The 25225-nt window shown below is 40.4% G+C and overlaps 1 protein-coding gene across 1 annotated transcript in view; it reads left to right on the top strand.

Moving 5' to 3' along the window:
- MSL3 (MSL complex subunit 3) overlaps positions 1 to 24519 on the top strand; it is a 46636-nt gene extending 22117 nt beyond the window's left edge. Inside the window, exons 6-13 of the mRNA XM_015819337.1 lie at positions 7486 to 7608; positions 14014 to 14174; positions 15655 to 15813; positions 16058 to 16320; positions 19821 to 19930; positions 20370 to 20469; positions 20948 to 21032; positions 24006 to 24519. Coding sequence (XP_015674823.1) covers positions 7486 to 7608; positions 14014 to 14174; positions 15655 to 15813; positions 16058 to 16320; positions 19821 to 19930; positions 20370 to 20469; positions 20948 to 21032; positions 24006 to 24105 — 1101 coding nt within the window. The 3' untranslated portion in view covers positions 24106 to 24519. The remainder of the gene's footprint in view (positions 1 to 7485; positions 7609 to 14013; positions 14175 to 15654; positions 15814 to 16057; positions 16321 to 19820; positions 19931 to 20369; positions 20470 to 20947; positions 21033 to 24005) is intronic.
- The last annotated feature ends 706 nt before the right edge of the window (positions 24520 to 25225 follow it).

The following is a 25225-nucleotide window of genomic DNA, read 5'->3' as shown; positions in this document are numbered from 1 at the left end:
TTTCTAAAATAAGCCCTAATGGGTCTTTTGGACCAAACATAAATATAAGACCCGGTCTTATTTTCAGGGGAACATGGGTATTACAACTTTTGATTTGGGGCTTTATCCAGAACTTTGGAAAATTCTTAACCCTAATCCAGGGCTTTTCAACCAGTGGTATGGGTACCACCTGTGGTACATTGGCACCTGGCAGGTGGTATGTGACCATCCTAGAAAAGTGGTAGCGGGGGAGGGGAATGAGCTGAACCGGTGGCAGCACTGCACAAGCCTGAGCGAGAGATGGCTGGAGCTGCAGGACTGTCAGGGCTCAGCAGAAGCGCCAGGATCAGCGCCAGGCTCCAGCTGGAGCTTGGCGCTGATCCTGGTGCTTCTGCTGAGCCCTGAAGAAGCACCAATCAGCTGGAATGTTGCAGCATCTCCAGGGTCTTGTGATTTACATTCAGATGCTTGGCAACTGATTCATATTTATGATGGTCACAGTGTCCCAGGGTCATGTGAAGGGACCAAAACCTGCTGCAACCACCCAGCAGACGGGGGAATAAAAACCAAATACCCCCCATCCTCAACAGAAATGCTCACAACAATGAAAACCTTGGACAGGAGGAAGAGCGCCGCCAGCTGGGCAGGTAGGCAGGTGTCTTGCTCGGCTGTGGCTTGGGGGGCACGTTTTTCAGTGCCATTGTAACTTCGAACAGTCACTAAGCGAACTGTTGTAAGTCGAGGACTACCTGTACTTTATCACTTTTTTCCTTTTTGGGGGGGGTCATCACGTTTTTGACACCTTGCTAGGCGACTGGTGGTACTCGGATGTTGCCATATCCTAAAAGTGGTACAATGGGTGAAAAGGTTGAAAAGCCCTGCCCTAATCTATGACCCAGATCTAGACAAGAATTCTTAAAAGAAATGATCAGGTTACTGGTATCCTGTAAGGACCTGCCTCAATTAAGCCTCCCAAGAAACCGAACTCTTGAAATGGACATCTCAAAAGGAACTTTTTTTGGAAGGTGTTGAAAGCAGTAGTAGAAGGCAGGATCTGAGGGTTTCCCGTGCGAATCAGTAAGTCAAAAGAGTCAATGAAAACTCCACCCCAACTGTCCATCTGGATGGTTCAAATGGACCAATCCGCAGGTGTGAAAATGTGGTAACTAAGCGATAAGGTGCCGCTTCCAAGGCTGTTAAGTCTCTGCGCCTCTTCTTCCGTGCCCGGACATAAGACAGATGGCTGCAGGCACATTCCATTCCCACCCCGAGAAATAAACTTCAAAGAGGATAGAGCAAGGAACAAAGCAAAGGAAATACACTGTAGCAACCCCAAGCTCCCCCTCCCTGCAGAGAAATGGTAGAACTCAAAAAGAACAGGAATCCCCATGCCCATAGACAGACACGGTTCTGACATGCCGCCCCCCCTTAAAAAAATGAGAGATCCACCTGGAGAGAAATAAAATAATAACAGGGAGAGAAAATACATATGGTTTAGTCAGGTTTATCAGGATAATGAGCGTGAAATTTTTTCAACAACCTGGGAGCCCTGACGTGTTGTTTATGAACCCACTCATTCTGGGAAAATGAGAGATCTTTCCAAGCTATCGAGTATTGTGTTGATTCATAATGCTTCTAGAATCTAGGATCTCCTTGAGTTCAAAATGCTGTTCACCCTCCACCATAATAGGTGGAGGAGGAGGAACCATGGCTGGCCTTAAAGATGAGCTTAGTTCACGCTTTAATAGACTACAATGAAATACTGGATGAACCTGTCTTAATGTTTTTGGAAGTTCCAATTCTACGGTTATCAGATTGATGACCCGTTTAATAGGGAACAGCCCCACAAATTTTGGTCCTAACTTCTTTGATGGCTGTAAAGATTTTAAATACTTTGTGGACAGGTATACTTTCTCCCTGACTTTAATTGGCTTAGGTTCTACCGGCTTTTTATCTGCCCGTGGTTTGTAAGCCTCCCTAGCCTCATCTAGCACTTTTCTAACTACCGACCACGTATTTCGTAGCTGTGCAATACAATCCTTCGGGGAGGGGATGGTGGGTTGACCGGCAACTCGGGCATTGGATTGAAGCTTTGTCCTATTGCAACCTGGAATGGGGTATAATCCGTGCTGGAGTGAACAGTACTATTGTAAGCTACTTCCACAAAAGGAAACAGATCGGTTCAATTGTCTTGTTGATGATTAATAAAGCATCTTAAATATTGTTCCAATACTGAATTCGAACGTTCTGTCCTATCATTCATTTGCGGGTGATGACTAGATGACAGGCCCTGAGCAGTACCCAGGAGGTCCGAAAAGGCTCTCCAGAACTCTGAGGTAAATTGCACCCCCCTGTCCAAAATTATGCGTTGCGGAGCCCCATGCAATCGGTACATATGCTGTACAAACATTTTTGCTAGAGTCTTAGCCGTGGCAATTTTAGGGAACGGGATGAAGTGCACCTGCTTGGAGAATAGGTCTATCACCACCCAAATGACCGTGTTTCCTGCATTCTATGGTAGCTCCACAATAAAGTCCATGGAAATCTCTTGCCAATGTGCTGACGGGCTCACTACCACCTGTAATGGCCCGGTGTTTTTCCTTGCCTCCATTTTTCAGCTGCACAAATGGGGCAACTAGCCACATGGCTTTCAATGTCTTTCTTTATGGATGGCCACCATAACTGCCTCTTCACTAAGTGAAGCGTCTTCACGAACCCCAGTGTCCAGCTACCTTTGAGTCATGACAGAGTTGCATGAATTTTAGGCTTTGGGCACATATAGCTTTCCCTCCACCCATGGCAGCCAGTCATCCTTTGAGCAGAGGTTTTTATGACTCAGGAACCATTCATTCATTTCCAGAGCTTATCTGAACTCTATTCCTGCTGTGCTGTCTAGGGGTTTTGAATTTTTTGCTTGTGCCCTTGTGGTTACTGGAGCTGCTAACTGCTTAGAAGACACGAGAGAATTCACCATCTCCATTTTTGTACTATTATATTGTGCAGCCTTGATAAGGCATCGGCTAGGAAGTTCTTTCCCCCAGGCAGATATTTGATAGTGAAGTTAAATTGGTGGAAGTGTTGGGACCACCTTGCCTGTTTTGGGGACAGTTTTCTTGGGGTTTTTAAAGCTTCCAGGTTTTTGTGATCAGTCCATACCTGGAAAGGGATTTTATTTCCTTCCAGGAAATGCCTCCATGTGAGGAGGGCCCAGTTTACGGCATAGGCTTCCTTTTCCCACACTGCCCACCTCTGTTCAGTTTCTGTGAGTTTTCTCAATGTGTAGGCACAAGGTTGTAACTGGCCCTCTTGGTTTTCTTGGAACAGTAGTGTGCCTATTGCTACGTCACTACCATATGCCTGAATGACAAAAGGTTTTTCTGTGTCTGGGTGCTTTAGGACCGGCTCGGCTGAGAAAAGTCTCTTTAGTTTCTCAAACACAGCTTGACACTCCATAGTCCATTTTAGCGGCTGACTAGATTTTGGCTTGCCCTCCCCCTTTGATTTTAGTAAATTGGTAATGGGAAGCGCTATTTGTGCAAAAGAGGGAATGAACTGTCGGTAGAAGTTAGCAAACCCCAGGAAACTTTGCAACTGCCTCCTTGTGCGTGGTGGTGCCCATTCTAGCATTGCCTAGACCTTTTCTGGGTCCATCTCTACCCATTATGGGATATGCGATACGCCAAATAGTCAATTTTTTCCTTATGGAACTCACACTTTGATAGTTTCGCCTAAAGCCAGGCGGCCCGCAGTTTATTTAGAACTGCTCTGACTGGTTTGACATGCTCTTCTTTCGTTTTGATGAAAATTAAGATGTCAGCCAAATACACAAGAACCGCCTTGTAAAGGTGTTCCTGAAGGACCTCATTTATCAGTTGCATGAACACTGCTGGTGCTTCCTGCAGTCCAAACAGGAGCACCCTGAATTGGAAACACCCCAGTGGGCAGTTAAACACTGTGTTCCATTCGTCTCCTTCCTTGATCCTAACCCAGTAATATGCCTCCCGTTTGTCTTAATTTCGAGAATATCTTCCCCTTTGCTAGGTGGGCCAACATATCCTTCATTAGCGGCAAGGGATAGATATTGTTTTCGCACACCACGTTCAAAGATCTACAGTCCACACAGAGGCAAAGAGATCTGTCTTTCTTTTCGTGGAACAGCACCGGGGCCACAGTTTTTGGTCTTGCCGGCTGTATGAAACCTTGCGCTAAATTTCTGTAACTCTTCCAGCTCCTGGGGAGTCATTGAATACATTTTGGGCTTAGGCAATTTGGCTCCTGGTAGAATCTCAATGGCACAGTCAGTGGGCCAAAGGGGGGGTACTCGTCGGACCGCTCTTCGCTGAACATCTAAGCTAGATCCCAGTATTCCTTGGGTACGGTTTCTAACCCCCAATCTTTTGCAGTTGCTACCACCTCTGGAGCTCCTTTTCTCTTTGTTTTGCAGGTCTCCCCCATACAGTGGGCCTCTCTTTTGGAAACCACAACTCTTCAGTCCTCCAGTCCACCCTCGAGTTCCACTTCCTCAACCATGTCATCCCCAATATTAGGGCCCACTCCATGCCAGGGGTCACTATAAAAGTCAAAGTCTTCTGTGTGATCCCCCATTGTGAGCTGGACTGGCTGCGTAACGAGGGTGGCTGGGACCTCTCCTGAGATGGACTCATCTAACTAGCCAAATGAAATTGGCTTCTTCAGCCTCCTCACCAGAATCCCTAGACTTCCCACTAAGATTGGGCTTATTAAGCAACGGTGCAACACGAGTCCTACAGGGCCTTCAGAGTTACTTTTCTCGGCATCCCTGGACTTAACAGTTCTATTGTTCTGGTGAGGGGCGCGATGGGCCTACTTACCAGGGGTTTGTCCTCAGAGTCGCTGTCAGGAGAGTCGGGTCACTTTCCTGGAGTTCCTTCCCCCGGGATTCCGGGGAATTGGACCTCAACGACCTCAGCACTTTTCATGGCAGTCTCCCTGGGTCGCTGAGGAATCTTCCCAGGCTTGCCTCCACCAGACCGGTCAGGCTTGCATATGGGAATCTTCAAGCGGCATTCTGCAGCCCGGTATCCATTGAACATGGTGCTGCGATGGGGTTTTTTGTTGCCTCTTGTTTTCCCTCTGGGGGGGAGCATCTCCAGGTTTGTCCCAGGTGTTGCTGACTTCGGGCTTGGTCGATCGGCCAGGATACACCAGTCGTGCAGGCGATCCAGATCTCCCCATGCGATGCATGCATGGTACAGATCATCGTTCAGCCTGTCTTTGAAATGGCCCACTAAGACTTCTTCCGGCCAATTGAGGCGGCATGCCTCCATATACTCGGCCACCGGGCAATGACCTTGCCTCACCATTTTGATGTGTTCTCTGGCTTTCCGGTCAGCTAAGGGGTCCTCGAACCTCCGCTTCAGGGCAGCCATGAATTGATTGAAGTTTTGGAGCTCAGGGGCATCAGCGTTATGCAGGGTCACCATCGACCGGGCAGCTGCTCCCTCCAGGGCCATGGTTACCATCCTGACCCATCTGCTGTCGCTTGGGATATCTCGCCCGTATTACTCCATGTAACTCAGGACATCGGCTAGGAAAAATCCCATCGTATTTTAATCCCAAGAGTGGGACCTTCTGGTCGGGCTGGTGGGTCCTCCTTCGTTTTGCTCGGCGCCTGTCTCCCCCAGCTGGGGTGACCCATGCTGGAGTGGTTGATGTAGCCATTGCTTCCGTAGTTTCCAAGGCACTGGTAGAGGGACCAGTGTTTGCCAACTCACCCTCCCAGCATTCCTCCTCTACCAGTATCAGCACCACTGCAGGGGTCTTCTTCCTCCTTAAGGGTCTTGAAAGCTTCCACCATCAGGCTGATGGCTTGTTTAAGGAAGCAATCGAACCTGGTTGGTCTCTCATTGTCCTCTTTGCTGAGGTTGAGTGACCTCTTAATCTCTCGCTTCCATTCCTGTGGATGGCTGCCTTGGGGGTCACCTTTCTGGCTTTCGCTTCCCATTCTTCCTTCTTCCGCATGCTAATCGACCATCTTGGCTTTTCCCGACTTTCTCTGGTCATGGCTTCATCAGATGAGCTGGAGGAATTTGAGCTGCTGCCGCTCAGGCCAACCTTGGGGGGAGCTTCCCCGCAGAAGTTGCTTTCTCCTCTCTCACCGCCGTGGTTCGACATCCTTTGCACGGTCCCCACAGTAGGGGTTTTCCCTCCGGGTTGACCACTTTGCAGATCCTGCCCAATGTAAGCACCTGCCTCAATTAAGCCTCCCAAGAAAGCAGAACTCTTGAAACGGACATCATCTCAAAAGGAACTTTTATTGGAAGGTGTTGACAGCAGTAGTAGAAGGCAGGATCTGAGGGTTTCCCACACAAATCAATAAGTCAAAAGAGTCAATGAAAACTCCACCAACCAGCCATCCAGACGGTTCAAATTGGCCAATCCGCAGGTGTGAAAATGTGGGAATGGAGTGATAAGGCTCCGCTTCCAAGGCTGTTAAGTCTCCGCGTCTCTTCTTCCGCGCCCAAAGATAAGGCAGATGGCCAGAGGCACATTCCATTCTCACCCCGTGAAAGAAACATCAAAGAGGATAGAGCAAGGAACAATGCAAAGGAAATACACTGTAGCAACCCCAAGCTCCCCCTTTTACCAGAGAAATGTCAGAACCCGAAAAGAACAGGAATCCCTATGCCCATAGACAGACACGGTTCTGACATATCCATTCTCTAATAAAACAGAAAAATTCAGAGGCCCTCTAGATAGTTTGCATTTTATATATTGCATAGTTCATATATTGAATTGAATTGGAGTATATTACCTGCTCTTTAAAAAGGCAAGGAGATGCAGGGAGATAGGGAAGTTACATGATGACCAACAAACTTTTCTGAACAAATTGTTAGAATATTAATAAAAAAAATTACTAAAAAAATTAAACACATAGAAGAACAAGAATTGCGGAAGGAAAATTGGCTTTGATCTTGTAATGTGAATCCTGCTTCACCAACCTTCTGGAGGATTTTTATTATTATTATTATTAGGAACCTAGAGGGAGATGACCATTACATACCTTTCAACAACACTTTGATAAAGTTTCTTTTCAAAGGCATTTGAGGAAGTTTAGCAGTTATGGGGTATTTAACAAATTAGATTGCTATTATCTGTAACTAACTAGGAAAATGAGTTGTAGTAAGATCAGTAAGGATGTTGACTCATAGCTGTGAAAAAGGCAAATTCCATGCTAAGGATAGTTAGGAAAGAGACTGAAAAGAACGTAGGTTTTGTAAAAGCACTGAGATATACATCATTCCAAAGCACCAAGATATAGATCAGAATTGGACTTTTATCTTGAATAAAACTATTTTAGATGTTTCTCTTTGCCTTGATCCGTAACAGGTCCTTACTTGTGATTTCAGGATTTATCAGGCTCTGATATATGCCTCATTATACGGTTTAAAAATTCCTAATAGTTTATTATATTTAATGTAACATAAGTAAATTCAAGTTTTTGTAATGTTGATTATATTGATACAGAAAGAAGAGCAAGAGACTCATGCTAAAAGAGATATGGAAGAAAGAGCAATAAACATTGAAATTCCTGAAATCTTGAAAAAGAAACTTGAAGAGGATTGTTACTATATTAACAGGCGAAAACGGGTATGGAACATTTTATGCAAATTAAAATAATTGGATATAGTAATACTAAACACTTGTATGCAAAAATTAACATTATTTGACAGTGCAGTCACATGCACAATTTGCCATATATAAGACAGATTAAATTCAGTAGGATTTGATATCAGGTGACTATATATAAATGTACAACATATGCAAGCAAATATGGAAACTAGTGAAAAGGTGTTCTACAGTACAATTTAATAGCAATTTGTTTTACTAGACTTTGAAGGAAGTAGATTAACTTTAAGTTTAAATCTTCAGGATTCTCTGTTTTGATTGCTTTTTCTATTCCACAGGTAGTCTGAGAGTACATTAGCCTTGTGGTGGCATAGTGGTAGCATTGGTACATTAAAATTCTTGGATGTTGTCAAGGAAAAATAGATTTATTGTCATGGTTCCGACAGAGACAAATAAATCAGAACTCCGAGGCTTGCAAGTTCCTCAAAGAACATGTTTATTGATACAAAGTATCGGCAGGTCAAAAGTGAAACCAAGTCTGAATAGACACGTAACAATCCCCAATACAAAGTTAAGAAATCCCATCCCTAAAGCTATGCAAGCTACTATGTTCCCCAATGCATCTTCTTGGCAGGCTTTTCATGAAACGCCCAGCCTGCAGCCCCGGGAGCAGCCGATGACTTTGATTCCAACGGGAGAAAATCTGTTTAGTCTAGCAAAGCACCTAGTAAACCCCCTCCTTCCATGCTATGTGTCAACTGAAAATGAGTAGGGAAAATGGCTGCAGCCACGCTCATTTTCAAAGTTGACATTTATCTTATTAAATACATTAAAGTAATTTCTTATTTATCTGTATTTAATTCATTTCTTTATCAATCATATGGTATCAACAACGCATCATACTCATGGCATCATACTCATGCCTTAAATTAGGCTACTAAACTAAAAAAAAATAAGGACCTAATACTTATATGAGAGAAGTGTAAACTCAGTTTCCTTATTGAAAATAGAAAGGCAGCTTGTTTCTTAATTCTAAATGTATGAACTCACCCTTTTATTTTTATTCTTATTGCAGCTTTTCTGATCTTTGAGATTTAATGATAGAAAACCTAAAACTGGCCCTTCTGGCCTGGCCAAAGTCCATCTTAATTTAGCATTTTGTTTATGGTTTCTACAGGCAATCAGTAATGGACTTACCATTTGCCTGTAGGCAGCTCACAAACAGGAAATTCTTCTCTTGCTGTGGTTTTCCAGCAACTGATATTTGAAGCATTTCTTACTCTGGAAATAGGACTAAGAGTAATAACCATTGATATATTTGTTACCTATGAGTTTGTTCAATTTACCTTTAAAGTCTTAGCTTTAAGGAACAAAAAATTGTGGGAATGCTAGAATCGAGTCAGTTCCATGTTTATTTCAAAAAAGGCAATTCAAGGGCAACTATTGAGCGAGATAAGAAAAACTGCTCCAGCGAGACTCAGCCATAATTTCTTTTAATAATAGTAAAGTTGGAAGGGACCTTGGAGGTCATCTAGTCCAACCCCCTGCTCAGGCAGGAAACCCTATACCATTTCGGACAAATGGCTGTCCAGTCTCTTCTTAAAAGCCTCCAGTGTTGGAGCATTCACCGCTTCTGGAGGCAGGTTGTTCCACTGGTTAATTGTTCTAACTGTCAGGAAGATTCTCCTTAGTTCTAGGTTGCTTCTCTCCTTGATTAGTTTCCACCCGTTGCTTCTTGTCCTGCCTTGAGGCGCCTTGGAAAATAGCTTGACACCCTCTTCTTTGTGGCAGCCCCTGAGATATTGGAATACTGCTATCATGTCCCCCCTCGTCTTTCTCTTCATTAAACTAGACATACCCAATTCCAGCAACCGTTCCTTATATGCTTTAGCCTCCAGTCCCCTAATCATCTTTGTTGCTCTTCTCTGTAATCTTTCTAGAGTCTCAACATCTTTTTTACATCGTGGTGACCAAACCTGGATGCAGTATTCCAAGTGTGGCCTTACAAAGGCATTGTAAAGTGGTATTAACACTTCACGTGATCTTGATTCTCTCTCTCTGTTAATGCAGCCTAGCACTGTGTTGGCCTTTTTGGCAGCTGCAGCACACTGCTGGCTCATATTTAGGTGATTGTCCACTAGGACTCCGAGATCCCTCTCACAGTTACTACTATTGAGGAAGGTACCCCCTATAATATACCTGTGCATTTGGTTTTTCTTGCCTAAATGTAGAACCTTGCTTTTTTCACCATTGAATTTCATTTTGTTAAATAGCGCCCAGTGTTCAAGTCTGTCCAGATCAGTGGTTCTCAACCTGTGGGTCGGGACCCCATTTGGGGTCGATCGACCATTTCACGGGGGTCGCCAAGCAAGGCTGTCCGCCATTTTTTTTGTCCATTTTTTTTGTCCGCCATTTTTTTCCCCTTTTCCGGCGGGTGCCTTACCTCCCTTGGGCTGGGTCAACTGGTGGTCGGCCTGCTCCATCTCTGCCGCTTGCCAGCTACGCCTCGGCCGGCGCAGGGGGTGGAACCATCATGCACGGCACTCCCGGGCAGGGAAAGTCCTCGACTTACGACCGGTTGGGTAGTCCTCGACTTACGACCGGTTTAGTCCTCGACTTACGACCAGTTTAGTCCTCGACTTACGACCGGTTGGGATCGCGGCATTAAAAAGGTTGAGAACCACTGGTCCAGATCCTTCTGTATCTTAAGCCTGTCTTCTGGAGTGTTGGCTATTCCTGCCAGCTTGGTGTCGTCTGCAAATTTGATGAGTTCCCCATCTATCCCCTCATCCAAATCGTTGATATAGATACTGAAGAGCACTGGGCCCAGAATAGAGCCCTGGGGCACCCCACTACACACTTCCCTCCATGTAAATGCGGTTCCATTGAGGACCACACGCTGAGTACGGCCGGTCAGCCAGCTACGGATCCATCTGGTGGTGGTGCTTTCTATCCCACATTTTTCTATCTTGTCAAGTAGTAGGTTGTGATCTACTTTATCAAATGCCTTACTGAAGTCCAAGTAAATTATGTCCACAGCATACCTCTGATCCACTAATTTTGTCACTTGGTCAAAGAATGCAATAAGATTTGTCTGGCATGATCTATTTTTGACAAACCCATGTTGGCTTTTAGTAATGACTTTGTTTGCCTCGTTGATTCGTTGTTTGATTATCTTTTCCAGGATCTTCCCAGGTATTGAGGTCAGGCTGATAGGTCTGTAATTTCCTGGGTCCATTTTTTTCCCTTTTTTGTAGATGGGAACTACATCAGCTCTTTTCCAGTCCTCTGGTAGTTCCCCTGTGCTCCAGGATCTTTGAAAAATATAGTTCAGTGGTTCTGAGATCACATNCATTTTCTTGCCTATCTTAACTTGTGTTTCTATTCTGTTTTTTATGGCACTATTTTCGATAGGTTGGTCTGTTTTTTCCCTTTGTGTAAAGACAGATGCAAAAAACGAGTTAAATAGTTCTGCTTTCTCCCTGTTGCTTGTCACCTTCTTGCCACTTTCACCCACTAATGGACCAATCATTTCCTTCACTTTTTTCTTGATTTTTACATGTTGAAAGAAGCTTTTTTTGTTATCTTTGACTTTGGTCGCAAGCCTTAGTTCATTTTGAGCCTTGGCTTTCCTCACTTCATCTTTGGAGGCTCGGGCTATTTGCTGATATTCTGCCTTAGTTATGTGCCCCTCTTTCCACTTTCTATACTTGTCCTTTTTATCTTTCAATTTGTCAGAGAGTTTTTTATGCAGCCATGCTGGTTTCTTTTGAGAGCTGTTATTTTTCCTCTTTGTTGGTATTGTGCTAGACTGGGCTTTTATTATCTCATTTTTCAAAATTTCCCAAGCTTCTTGAGTTGTTTTCCCCTTGAGGATTGTCATCCATGGAATCCTTCCCAAGCCCTCTCTAAGTTTATTGAAATTAGCTCTCTTGAAGTCCAAGACTCTAATTTGACTGTGTTCTATTGCTTGTGCTTCCATAATGTTGAATTCCAATATTGCATGATCACTTCCTCTCAGGGTTTCTATGGCTTCAACACCTTCTATCATTTCATCTCTGTTAGTGAGAATTAGATCCAAAATGGCTAATCCTCTAGTTCCCTTCTCTACATTTTGGGAGACAAAGTTGTCTGCTAGCTTTGTCAGGAACCTATTTGATCTTCCACTTGGTGCAGAGTTTGTCTCCCAGTTGATGTCAGGGTAGTTAAAGTCCCCCATTACTATTGTGATGTGCTTCCTACATACTTTAGTTAGCTGACTAGCAAAAAGTTCATCTATTTCCTCTGTTTGGCTGGGTGGCCTGTAGTGTACACCTATGGCAATGTCATTTTCCCCCCTTTTATATTGACCCAAATGCATTCAAGACAATTTTTATCATTGTTGTTCTCTATTTCTGTAGAGATGTAGTTATTTCTTTTTTTATTGAAAAGTTTTATAAAAGTTACAATATAAACCCCAAAACCAACCAACCCTAACCCCCCTCTCCCTCCCCCGCTTCCCAGAGCTGAATACAGGGTTACAAATATAATAATCATAATCTAACTAACATTAACCAACTATATAAATAACCAAGTCCATAATGTGCTTTAACTCCCCTTTAACATAAAAATTTCACTATAATAAACTATTAATACTAATAATACTCTAAAATTTACCCATAAGCTAAATGGAACTTTTTAGTCCCATATTTATTCTGAATATAATCTATCCATCTTCTCCAAACCGAAATGTATCTTTCTTGTGAGTGATCCTTCAAATAGGCAGAAATCCTAGCCATTTCTGCTAAATTTGACACTTTAAGCGTCCATTCTTCTATAGTAGGCAAGCAATCCTTCTTCCAATATTGCCCTACTAATAACCTTGCAGCTGTTATCAAATTCAACATCAAATTAGTTTCTTTAGTATCACAATCTGTAATAATACCCAACAAAAATAATTGTGGAGTGAACTTTATCTTTCTCTTGAAAATCTTTTGAATGTTCCACCAAATCTTAATCCAAAAAGCTTTTATATTTCTACAAATCCACCAAATATGTAGTTATTTCTTATATAGAGAGCAACTCCACCTCCTCTTTTATTTGGTCTGTTTCTTTTAAATAATTTAAATCACTCTAGCTGTGTGTTCCATGTGTGGGTTTCATCCCACCATGTTTCCGTAATGGCAATAATATCATATCTGCCCTCATTAACCTGAATTTCTAGTTCACCCTGTTTGCTGTTCATACTCTGTGCATTGGTGTATAGACATTTGAGTCCTTTATGACCGGCCCTGTGTTTACTTTCTACATAACCTGTGTGGTGCCTAAGTTCCCCTATTGTCTTACCACGTAATTGGTTAGTGCACTTTATGTGGCACTCACTATTAGAGGCTTGATTTTGCTTGACAGCAAGGTTGGTATTCTTACATGCACTGATAGCCCTATAATTTTTAGATTGCCGGGGACAGGGTTGTTCTGTATCTATTAACTCACTGTCCCCGCTGTTTAATTTAAATTTTCCTCCAGAAAATCTGTGAATTTATAGCCGAGTAACTCAGTCCCTTTCTTTGATGGATGCAAACCATCTCTTTTGTACATCTTTTCATTGGACCAGCTCCAGACATTGTGACTAATATATCCAAAGCCTTCCCCTTTACACCACTCCTTTAGCCACATATTGAATTGTGCTATGCACTGACCTTTTCCATCTTGCTCCTTGTACACTGGTAAAACCTCTGAGAAAGTAAGCCTACAGTCTATTCTGCTAAGTTCCTTCCCCAAGCTCTGGAAATCGTTCTGCACAGAGAGTACAGATCGTTAGTGCCAAGATGTACGATAGCCTCCACATCACAGTCCTTGCTGCCATTCTTGATTATTTTAGAAATACGCTTCTTGTCCCTACTAGCAGTAGCACCTGGAAGACACCTGATCTCTTTCAAAGCCTCTGTGTCCTTTCCTAAATTTACATCCCTTATAATTGAATCACCTACCAGAAGGTAGCTTTTCTTTTTGGATGCCTTTTCTTCCATTCAATTGTGTCCAATTCTCAGAGACTGCTTGGACAAGTATATGAAGCTTCAAAATTGCTATTATTGTTTTCAGAATTCTGTATTTATTCCACCCTGGCTTTAAGTATAACCTATTGACATCTCTGTTGTTCTTGATTCCTTGGTTTTGCCAGCTACATGGATCTTAACAAGGAATGAGAAAAATAAAACTAGTGGGGTGGAAAATATGCTGTACTCCTATGATACTTATTTGTTCTTGTTAGTCCAGGTTGTAGCCTAGTGAGTGGAGTCACAAGAGAGTGGAGAATAGGTTTGACTGCAAGGTGTGTGAGGGGGTGTCCAACTTTTTTTTAAAAAAAAATCCATTTTGCCTGTATAAGTACCATGCTTATTTGAAATATGAACAGAAAATGTGTAAAATATTTTTTTTTTAATTTAGCTTGTGAAACTGCCATGTCAGACAAATATAATAACCATCTTGGAATCATACGTAAAGCATTTTGCCATTAATGCAGCTTTTTCAGCCAATGAGAGATCCCGACACCATCAAATGACTTCACATTCCAACCTGAATGTTCATTATATCCCACCAGAAAAAAAGTAAGCAAACACTATTTGATTTTGTGTCTACGTTAGAGTTTAAAATGAAAGGTTTAACTTCAAGTTCAACTAATTAAATATTAGCAAGCTAAATAAATTTATTTATTTCTAAATAAATATTTATTTATAAATAAATTTATTTCCTATAGTTTTGCATTCACTTCACTTTATATAATGGAACAATAATGGTGTTCTTTTAAATAAGTCATATAGCCACTTAATAAGGCAAATATATCCATATTTTAACTTTTCTCCAGCTACACCATTTGCCTAATTCTCAACATTCTCATAACACTGTAGTACAACTTTCTTTTCATCAACTTTTTATTGACATAACATGAATTTCTTATGTTCCCCTCTTTAACATATCACTATCATTCTTATACAGATCTCTAAAATACTCTTCATTGGAGGTAGTAGTCTTTGACTTATGACTCTAATGGATTCTACAATTATGATTATAAGTCATGTAATCGTAAAGTGGGTCATCCATGTGACTGACCCAATTTTACAACATTCTTTGCAGCAATCATTAAGTGAATCCATGATCATTAAGCAAATATGCAGTTAGTAAGTGAACCCATTATTCCCTATGGGGCGTTGTTGTTTTTTTGCCAAAATCAGGATGTAGTGGCCAATTTTTGACAAATATGTCATAAATTGCATTCACATGGCTGCAAGATGCTGCAAACGGGTATAAATGCAGGTCAGTTGCTGAGCACCCAAAATGTGGTTAAATGACTTGGGGAGTAGGTCAGCCATTACAACTTCAGAATTGGGTCATAAGTACCTTATGGCAGAAGTCCCCAACCTTTTGGGCACCAGGGACCGGTTCCGTGGAGAGAGTTTTTTCCACAGACTGGTGGGGACGTGGTTTCATGTACTGTCTGCATCCCACAGATGGGGCTTTGCTTGTTTGTGCAGACTGGTTTCTGGCATGCTGCGGCCTAGTTGGGGACCCCTGCCTTATGGGGCAGTTCATCACAACTTCAAAAGGTTGCTAAGCAACTGGATGGAAGTCAAGGAGTACATGTATTCCTTCTTTTCAGTTCTAGCCCAAATTATTCCATCACTTTTGAGTTCCATCCTGGGGAAGGTTCCTTTCTTAGCCTCTTTCATCCAAAAAAGCAGGTTATATAGTACTCAGATAAACTAACACATAGATTGTGGGGAGCAACTTCCAATTCTTTAATGTAGAGAAAACACATAGAAAATAAATTATCACTCCTCTGTAGCTATCTAGGCATTATTTTTGGCTTGTTTCTAATTGAGTGGTTCTGACCCCAACTAGATGCTTGAGCTAATAGTAATAGTAATACCAAAAACAGTATGAGACAGTATAAGAGTAGGAAGGGCAGCATGCAAGTTTGATAAATAAATAATACTGATTGTTATGACTTAGTTCTTCAAAATAAATCAAATATTAACATAAACTTTGTTATATAAAGTACTTATTTCTTTTGTAATCTTATTTTTCTAGTGTTGAATTATGTAAAGAAATGGTGGATGGCCTAAGAATAACCTTTGATTTCACTCTTCCTCTTATTCTACTGTATCCTTATGAGCAAGCACAGTTTAAAAAGGTGACATCCTCCAAATTTTTTCTACCAATCAAAGAGAGTGTAGCAAATTCTAACAGGTGGGTTTGTGTTTTTCTTTTTGCATTCCTTTCGAGAAATAGAATGGTTTTAATGACATTATTTTAAAAAACCTATAGTCATAAAACTATATTTTTTACTGGCAACCAGTAAGCTGAAAGAAGACTTTTCAATAATGATGAAAGTTACATAGTTACTATTTAAAGTGTTCTTTATTGGCCTTGTGTATTGGCCCATAATAACCACTCAACATCCTAGTTCACCATATTTTTTTTATTTGATCAGAAATCAAGAAGAGCTTTCTCCAAGCCCACCTCTTCTGAATCCATCAACTCCACAATCCACAGATAGTCAGCCTGCAACAGGAGAACCTGCAACACCAAAACGCAGAAAAACTGAACCTGAAATTTTGCAGTCTCTAAGGCGTTCCACACGTCACACGTCCAACTGTGATAGGCTGTCAGAAAGCAGTGCTTCCCCACAGCCAAAAAGGCGGAATACTGAGGCTCCTGCTTCAATGCCAAAATTGTTTTTGCATCTTGAAAAAAGTGAGTTCTATGTTAGGATAAATAACTGATTATGTAAAAAGAAACAATGATGTAAAAAATATTTTCAGTTCATGAGTTGTCTTTTAACAAGCTCATGATAAATTTGAGTGCTAATAATGAACATTTTTCAAAGGCATTGCATATGTACTTTAAGCTTTTATAATAAAGCCTATATTACCAATGTCACTATTTTAATAGATTTTGAAAGCTTGTGCTTCAGGGTGGGTCATACTTAGTATGCTATAGCCAATCCATATTGGATTTGTCATGGGGATGTCTCCTGATTTGATTGCTGTTGTAATAACAGCAGACAATTGCAGTTGATAAAAAGCATGCTTGCAGTATGATAACATGCATTTCAAGTGTCTTCACTTGAATATGGTGATGCTTCTAGCAACAAATAATGGCATTTGAGGAGGATGACTCAGAAATATAAGCAGATCAATATTTTACCAAGCATTTTGAATGACTAGATATTAGACACTTTTCTTAACTTTTAGCAATAGGCAGATGACTTTGAACATCAGTTCTGGTCTAACTGTTTTATAGAAGCAGTTGAAACAACTTGCTTTATGCTAATAACTTTGCAGAATCCATGATCGCTTTGTTTTTTTAGCAAAATAATTTGTCTGATTTAGCTACTAGCAATGTTTTGACTTAGATATAAAGCCAGTTAGGTGACTTGAGCTAGTCACTTCTCTCAGCCCTAGAAATGAAATGGCAAACCACTTCTGAAAATCTTGCCAAGAAAACTGCAGGGACTAGTCCAGGCAGTTGCCAGGAATCCAAAACTGATTCAAAGATACACACACTCAGAGCAAATAATTATTAGCTCCTTGATATTAGTGTGTGACGGATTGTAATCCTGGAGGATTAAACATATTATATATATATGCAGGTCTTGGCGTATTCGGGTCTTTTCCCATGTAAGATTGAGAGTATCTTGGCGACGTTTCGACGAGGTCCCACTCATCATCTTCAGGCTGGGGTCTTCGGCTTCGTGCCTGTGCGAGCAAAGTGTGATCGAAGCTGCCGTCTCTCTATAAATACTGATGGGGTGGGTGGAGTGCTGGCTTAGTTGCTGTAGGTGGATTGGTTGGCTGTGTGGGAGCCATTGTTTGTGGATTGTTTGACTGTTTCGTAACATCCTGAGTAATTGAGGTGCTGGCTGTGTGCCCATTAGTCTTTTGTGTTATAACGACCTGGGTAATGGGTTGTGTGATTACATTCTGAGATCTAGTGTAGTGATATCCTGAGTTTTGTGTTGCAACATCCTGGATGGTTGGCTGTGTTGTAACATCCTGAGCTTTAGCGTTGTAAGCTCCTGAGTTCTGTGATGTGATGTCCAGAGCAGAAGGCTGTGATGTAGCATACCGGGCTTTGGTTTGGCTCTGAATTTGCGGTCTAGCTCTGTGTTCATGGCGTGTGTCCGTTTGCTTTGTGTGGGGGTCGGAGGGAGGTGCAGCAGCTGGTGATGTCATCATGGTTTGGCTTCTGGATGGTGGTTGCATTTTGTCTGAGGGATGGGTTTGGGTTTGGGTTTGGGTCTGGTGAGGGTGAATGGTGGTGGCGTACTGTGTTGTTCTGGGTCCGGTGTCAGTTTTCGTGGCTAGGACCCATTTGTTGATTAGGGCTAGTTTCCAGATATCTGGTAGGCGGGAGGTATCGTCACGTTTATTCATGTTGTGAGGGTGTTTTTCTATTTCGATGGCTTCCATAATTATTCTCTTGTTGTGGTGTTCAGTTTTGGAGATTAGTTTGGTTCCTTCAAAATCAATTTCATGTCCTGTAGCTTTAAGGTGCTGGAAGAGGGAGGAAGTTTTTTCTTCTTTTCTGACTGCGTTCTTGTGTTCTGTGATGCGGGCATTTATTCTCCTATTAGTTTGTCCAATGTATGTGGCTGGGCAGATTTTGCATGGTATTTCATAGACTCCTTGGTTTTCTAGCTGGATCCTGTCTTTGGGTTTCTTAAGATGTTGGCTAATTTTTGGTTGGTGCCGAAGGCTGCCTTGATATTGTGTTTGTGGAGAATTTTGCTGATTTTATCTGTGGTGCCTTTGATGTAGGGGAGGAGGGCGATGTCGTTGTATTGTTCTATGTCTCGGTTCTTGGGGGGGGTGTTTCCCTTTGGATTAGGTTGGTAATTGTATTTCTTTGGAATCCGTTGGAGATTAATACGTTTGTGAGAGTGTGTAATTCAGTTTTCAGGTGATCTTTGTCGGCTAGGCTATACTACAAGAGAATAATTATGGAAGCCGTCGAAATATAAAAACACCCCCACAACATGAATAAACGTGACGATTCCTCCCGCCTACCAGATATCTAGCCCTAATCAACAAACGGGTCCTAGCCACGAAAACTGACACCGGACCCAGAACAACACAGTACGCCACCACCATTCACCATACACCATTCACCCTCACCAGACCCAAACCCAAACCCAAACCCATCCCTCAGACAAAATGCAACTACCATCCAGAAGCCAAACCACGACTACATCACCAGCTGCTGCACCTCCCTCCGATCCCCACACAAAGCAAATGGACACACGCCATGAACACAGAGCTAGACTGCAAACTCGGAGCCAAACCAAAGCCCGGTATGCTACATCACAGCCTTCTGCTCTGGACATCACATCACAGAACTCAGGAGCTTACAACGCTAAAGCTCAGGATGTTACAACACAGCCAACCACCCAGGATGTTGCAACACAAAACTCAGGATATCACTACACTAGATCTCAGAATGTAATCACACAACCCATTACCCAGGTCGTTATAACACAAAAGACTAATGGTCACACAGCCAGCACCTCAACTACTCAGGATGTTATGAAACAGCCAAACAATCCACAAACAATGGCTCCCACACAGCCAACCAATCCACCTACAGCAACTAAGCCAGCACTCCACCCACCCCCACCAGTATTTATAGAGAGACGGCAGCTCCGATCACACTTTGCTCGCACAGGCACGAAGCCGAAGACCCCAGCCTGAAGATGATGAGTGGGACCTGGTCGAAACGTCACCAAGATACTCTCAATCTTACACGGGAAAAGACCCGAAGACGCCAAGACCAGCATTAATCAAAGATACTAATGTGGTATCACATGCATTGATACTTACGGAAATTTTATAAAAAATAAGATTGCCTATGTCAGTGGAGAGAGCCTATTTGGGGCAGTGGTTAAAGCACAAGGCTAGAAACCAGGAGACTGAGTTATAGTTCTACCTTGGGCACAAAGCCAGCTAAGTGATCTTGAGCCAGACATACTTTCAGCTAGGAAAAAGGCAAAGGCAAACCAGTTCTGAAAATCTTGCCAAGAAAACTGCGAGGAGGAATCCAAGCAGTTTCCAGGAGTCATAAACTATTTTAAAGCACCCACCCACAAAAAGATCAAAGGAATTTCTTAATAGCTGTAGGAAATTTCTCATGACTGAATAAGAGTTCTTGTCCTTATATATCCATGCATAAAATGATGTCCTACTCTTTTCTTGAAGAAACGCCTGTCCACAGTGGGTCATCATCTCCTATTACACTGACCCCTAGCAAAGAGGGTAGTGCAGTATTTGCTGGATTTGAAGGCAGAAGAAATAATGAATTGAATGAGGTAAGCTTTTTTGTTTAAGACTTGATTCAAGACTGTGAATCAAGATGCTTTTGAACTAGGAACCTATATTTCTCCAGGTATTATTGAAATGCAGCTTGCATAATTTTAACTTACTACTTAATATGTACTAACCTCTTCCTTTCTAAGTATGTTGAATTACAAAATTTATATCTTATAGTTGTTTAACTAATTATGTACATAATTCTGTAAATTTCATTTTTAAATAAATACAAACATTTTATTTAATAAATAAACTTTTAAAAACAGTTTTGGAAATGGTTCTGATGTAGAAAGAAGAAAGTTGTACAAATTAGAAAGTTTTCTATTTTATATATTTTAAACTACTAAGATAAAGATTTTGACAATATTTAGTAGAATCCTGACATGATTTTAAATTAGATGTAGATCAAGACAAAGTTTATTCTAATTTTATTTTTAGGTGTTGTCATGGAAACTCATGCCAGAAAGCTATCCTCCAGGCGATCAGCCACCACCACCTTCTTACATTTATGGATCTCAACATTTGCTGCGCATGTTTGGTAATATATATGAACTTCTACAATGGTTTTTGTTATAATTTTAATTTATGCATTATATTTATTGGAGATTTTTAATTGGAAATTAATTCTGCATTCGTAATAGAATTTAGTTCACTCAGATACAAATATGCAACAGTACTTGTAAATAATCTGATCTATTCAGAGATATAAATCTCCCTTAAGAGGATTTTTTTAAAAAAAGAATCAGAACTATATTTCAATCTAACTTCCTTTCAATTTTTATAACAATTTCTATAAAACATGGGTGATCTCAGGCCACTTATTAACTCTCAACCCAAAATACTTTAAGACCTGATTTGGAGGGGGGGATAATTGCATGAATGCTTGAAATAAAGATGGAATGTGAAAAGGTGGAAGTAACAAATAAGGGGAAGTATCAATGGCAAATTGCTTTCAATTGAAAGAAAAACTATCAAATGGGAAAGGGTTGACATTTTTTCCCTTTTTGTTTTTACAGTAAAGCTTCCAGAGATACTTGGGAAGATGAGCTTTTCTGACAAAAATCTAAAAGCTTTAGTAAAGCATTTTGAGTTCTTCCTAAGGTAACCTATGGATAACAGCAAATTTAGAAGCTAAATATTCAAGAGCAGCTAGTAACTTGCAGAACAAACATTTTAGTTATAGGAGAGTTATTTGTTAGATAGCTAATTCATTGTATAGGAGAAAAGTAGAAGATTTTAATCAGGAAGTTTTAGCTTCTGTAAAAATACTTTCCTTGTAATATAGGTATTCCTCATTTAGCATGGCACGTGGTTATTAAGTGAAATAGTGCTTAAGGGAAAACTCACATGATGGAAACTGTGCTACAGTTTTACTCCAGTTGTCCTTTGCTTTACAATGTCATAAAAATTTGATCCCAAAGAGTCAAGTGAACCCAAATGGCAGGGAAAGTTTCCAGAACTAGATTCATGAGGAAGCTGAATAAAAGGATAAAATCTTATAGCTCTTTTCCCATTTCCTTACCTTTTGGAATGCTCACTTGGTAGTAGAATAATTATCAAGAAGAGAATTAATGTTTGCATTTACATTCATTGGAGAGGAAGAGATTACAAGAGAGTAAGCAGGCACACAGTGGGGAATATATATCTAGAGCACGAATGTCAAACTCGCCGCGTCACATGACGTGTTGCGACGTATCGTGACTTTTTTTACATTGCCGGAGCTGGTGTGGGCACAGGCTTCGCATGATGCAACCGGCCCATGGCCCGGCAGTTTGACACTCCTGATCTAGAGGAATATGTTAGCCCAAAGCTGTTTAGTTGGTAAACAAAAGCTTTCCGCATGAAACCGATTAAGGCCTGATAATTTTAGACAGTAATATGTCAGCCCTCCTAGGTAAACCAGACAGGAAACAACTAGATGAGCTAACTCCACTTTATTTTATTATAAGAGTACATTAACAGAATCCTGCAAGATTCAAAGTACAAATCGCCCTCCCCCCGCCACACACACACGTACTATTTATAGCCTGGTCAATTAGAGTGGGTCCTTCCTAAGTTTCTTTGCCTGACCATTAAGCTTCTCCCCTTGTCATTCTGTAGGTAGCCTTCCTGTCCTCCCTCAAGGTCATTCTCACATTACAAATTAGCACTTTTTTAGCAGCATGTTGTGCTGCAGAGAAAAGCAGCTCAGGAAGAGATAGCTTGTTTAGGCAATTTCTCCACTGCAAGCAGAGAAAAAGAAAAAAAAAGGGTCAGGCACAAGATAACACAAATTAACTGATTGTAATGATGAACACACATGATTGAAAGAGAGCCTGTAAAGGTAAATATGGGCATTGGTCACAAAATTACTTTTTTATCGCTGTTATAACTGTGAATAGTTGCTAATCAAGGTAGTCGCTAAACAAAGACTACTTGTGTATAAGAGATTGACAGAAATTATGTGCCAGATATATGATTATAGAGACATTTCAGTGTATGTAGAGCTTGCACACACAGTAGCTTAGAAAGTTAATTGTTTTTCCTGTATTTCTTAAAAGAAGGTGTTCACATGAAAAGAATATGGTTTTGTTCATAATACAATAATAACCTCCTGCAGGTTCATTGCTAATGTATATTTAGGATCTATTTTATTTTATTTTTTTTTCAAATTTTTTTTTTATTATTTTCAACATAAAAAAAAAAAGAACACATCACAAGTACATCACAATTGAAAACCCCCCCCACCCCCCACCCGGACTTCCCAAACCTAATCCCAGGATACTATTCATCTAAAAGTAACCTTATATTAATATCCCTAACTCCACAAAATATAATTCTACATAAGTAGGTGAAATATATATATATGTATAAAAAGAGAAATTTTTTTATCTAAAAACCTAACCTATATTCCACCATTCTATGCTTATTTTGAATATAAACGATCCATCTTCTCCATATTGATAAAAATTGTTCATTTGAGTGATCCTTCAAATAAGCCGAAATCTTTGCCATTTCAGCAAGATGCGAAACCTTCACTCTCCAGTCCTCTATTGTAGGTAAAGCTTTACTCTTCCAGTTTNTATAAAACATCTTATAAAAATTCTCACGTAAATTTTGTGCCTGCGTGAATTTCACATTTCTCACCCATATCAACTCCCAGGTATCCATAGATATTATTTCTCCTATATTTTGAGCCCATTTAATCATACAATCTTTAACTAGCTCAGTTTCTGAATCCAATTCTAATAAAACATTATATATCCTTCTAATATGTCCTTTGGCATCATCCCTTACTTGTTTCAAAAAATTCCCATTTTCCATAAAAGAAGCAGTTTTTTTATCAATTCGCCATCTCTCTTGAATTTGTCTATACACAAGCCAAGAAAAGTCTGGATACTTCCGTCTCAAAACATCTATTGATTTGAGGCACCATTCAGGATCTATTTTTTCATATGGAACAATATACCTGTAATTCAAAATTAATATATCTTAATTCTGCAGCACCGAATCAGTCCTTCTGAGAAATGCCATATGATCATGATGTCTGATTTTATCAGTTTTCTAATTAAAATATTTAGGAATATTATTTGTAGGAAAAAATATTAAGTAATATAACTTGCAGTAATAGCCTGTGACCACTAATCTGTACTAACGCATAGATAATATAGTTCCAGTCTGGATTACTACAGCAAAAAGCTCTTACTGTATTAGATTAGGAATTTTATTTTAAAGTTCATGTGCTGAAAAAAGCATTTAATCATCAAATATAAAATTATAATACTATTTAATTATTTTAGTTTCAAATGAATTACAGAGATTAGAAAAACATCTGTAAAATCTGTTCAAATAATGATCCTACATTTTAACAAAAGCATTTCCAGAAGTATTTCAGTGGATTACTTGCAACTGTTCAAAGTTCAAAAGTAAGTCCCGTTGGATATAATGGGAACCACACCCAATTAACCATTTATAAGATTAATGGCATGGGGTTCTTTGTACATGGTTAATTTATAGCAGTTTTTCAGAAGCATTTTAAGATAATGCTTGGATAATTTAACAGAAAAAATAATCATACATATTTTACTTCTATAGGTTCCTAGCTGAGTATCATGATGATTTCTTTCCAGAGTCAGCTTATGTAGCAGCCTGCGAGGCCTATTATACCACCAAAAATCCACGTGCTATCTACTGAAACTGTGGATGCAGTCAGCTGTACAAACTGGGCATGCTCCATGTCTCCTATTTTATTGCATTACTTCAAGATCAAGAAAAATTGGAAGATATAATTATAATATCACAAATGCTTGCGACAGTGTTGTTCTTTTGACATAAAGAAAATTTCATTTCAGAGCTATGCTGATGTTGCATTCTAGCACTTGCACTTCGCTACCAGATAAATGAAGCTCTGCATTGACTGTTAATGCATAGAACTGCATACAAATAAAGTAAGAAAAGGGAAGAGATGCATTAAAAACAGACTTGAGAAGAACTAATTCATCCTGTGTTCCATGTTATTATAGCCTTGCTTCAGATTGACCTCTCATCATTTCTGTTTAAAAAGTAAAGGCAGTTGCATTGTACAGGTTGTTCATATTTGGGATTTTTTTTCTATAGAATCTAAGAAACCACTTCTATGTTAGCATTCTTTCTGTCTCAAGTGGTTATGAGGGATGAACTTGAGGATACCTTCAAGGAAGCACTGTTAATTCTCTGTAGGTCCATTTCATAGTGACCAAATAGCTTTGATTGGAATTAATTAATTGCTTTAGGAGGTTAGGGCTTTTTGTATTTAAGAAGAGGATATACTTCATAATTTTTGGAAGAAAGAATGATGTGATAGTTATTTGGCAAAATTTTGGATCTGGAAATACTTGAGTTTTGTTTTGTTTTAATTCTTTAGTTCTTGCTGGTAAATTAACTAGAATTTATTTCTGGAAGTAACAGAAGAATCAGAATATTCTGTTCATGTTAACAAAGGCTAACTGATTTCTAAACTGGAAGAAGTTGGTAAATATGGAAGAGTCATGCTACCATTCAGTTAGTCCGATCTTACTGCAGCACATCTTAAAAAGTCCCATTAATTTCACTAGGACTATTATGGTCAACTCATGATACATTACAAATATAATGTGCTTGCATGAGGCAAGCTAACTAGAACGGGTCTCCAACCCCCGGGCCACAGCATACTGCCAGGCTGCGGCCTGTTCAAAACTGGGCCGTGGGAGAGATGGGCAAGCGTGTGCACGCATGAAGCTTCACTTGTGTGAGCGGAGGACACAAGCTCATGCGAAGCTCCATTCACAGTAATGGAG

The sequence above is a fragment of the Protobothrops mucrosquamatus genome, unplaced genomic scaffold, assembly GCF_001527695.2.
Source record: "Protobothrops mucrosquamatus isolate PMUCROS unplaced genomic scaffold, P.Mucros_1.0 scaffold900, whole genome shotgun sequence".
Classification (NCBI taxonomy): domain Eukaryota; kingdom Metazoa; phylum Chordata; class Lepidosauria; order Squamata; family Viperidae; genus Protobothrops; species Protobothrops mucrosquamatus.
Note: the sequence above shows the minus strand (reverse complement) of the source record. Positions and strands in the feature narration are given on the sequence as shown.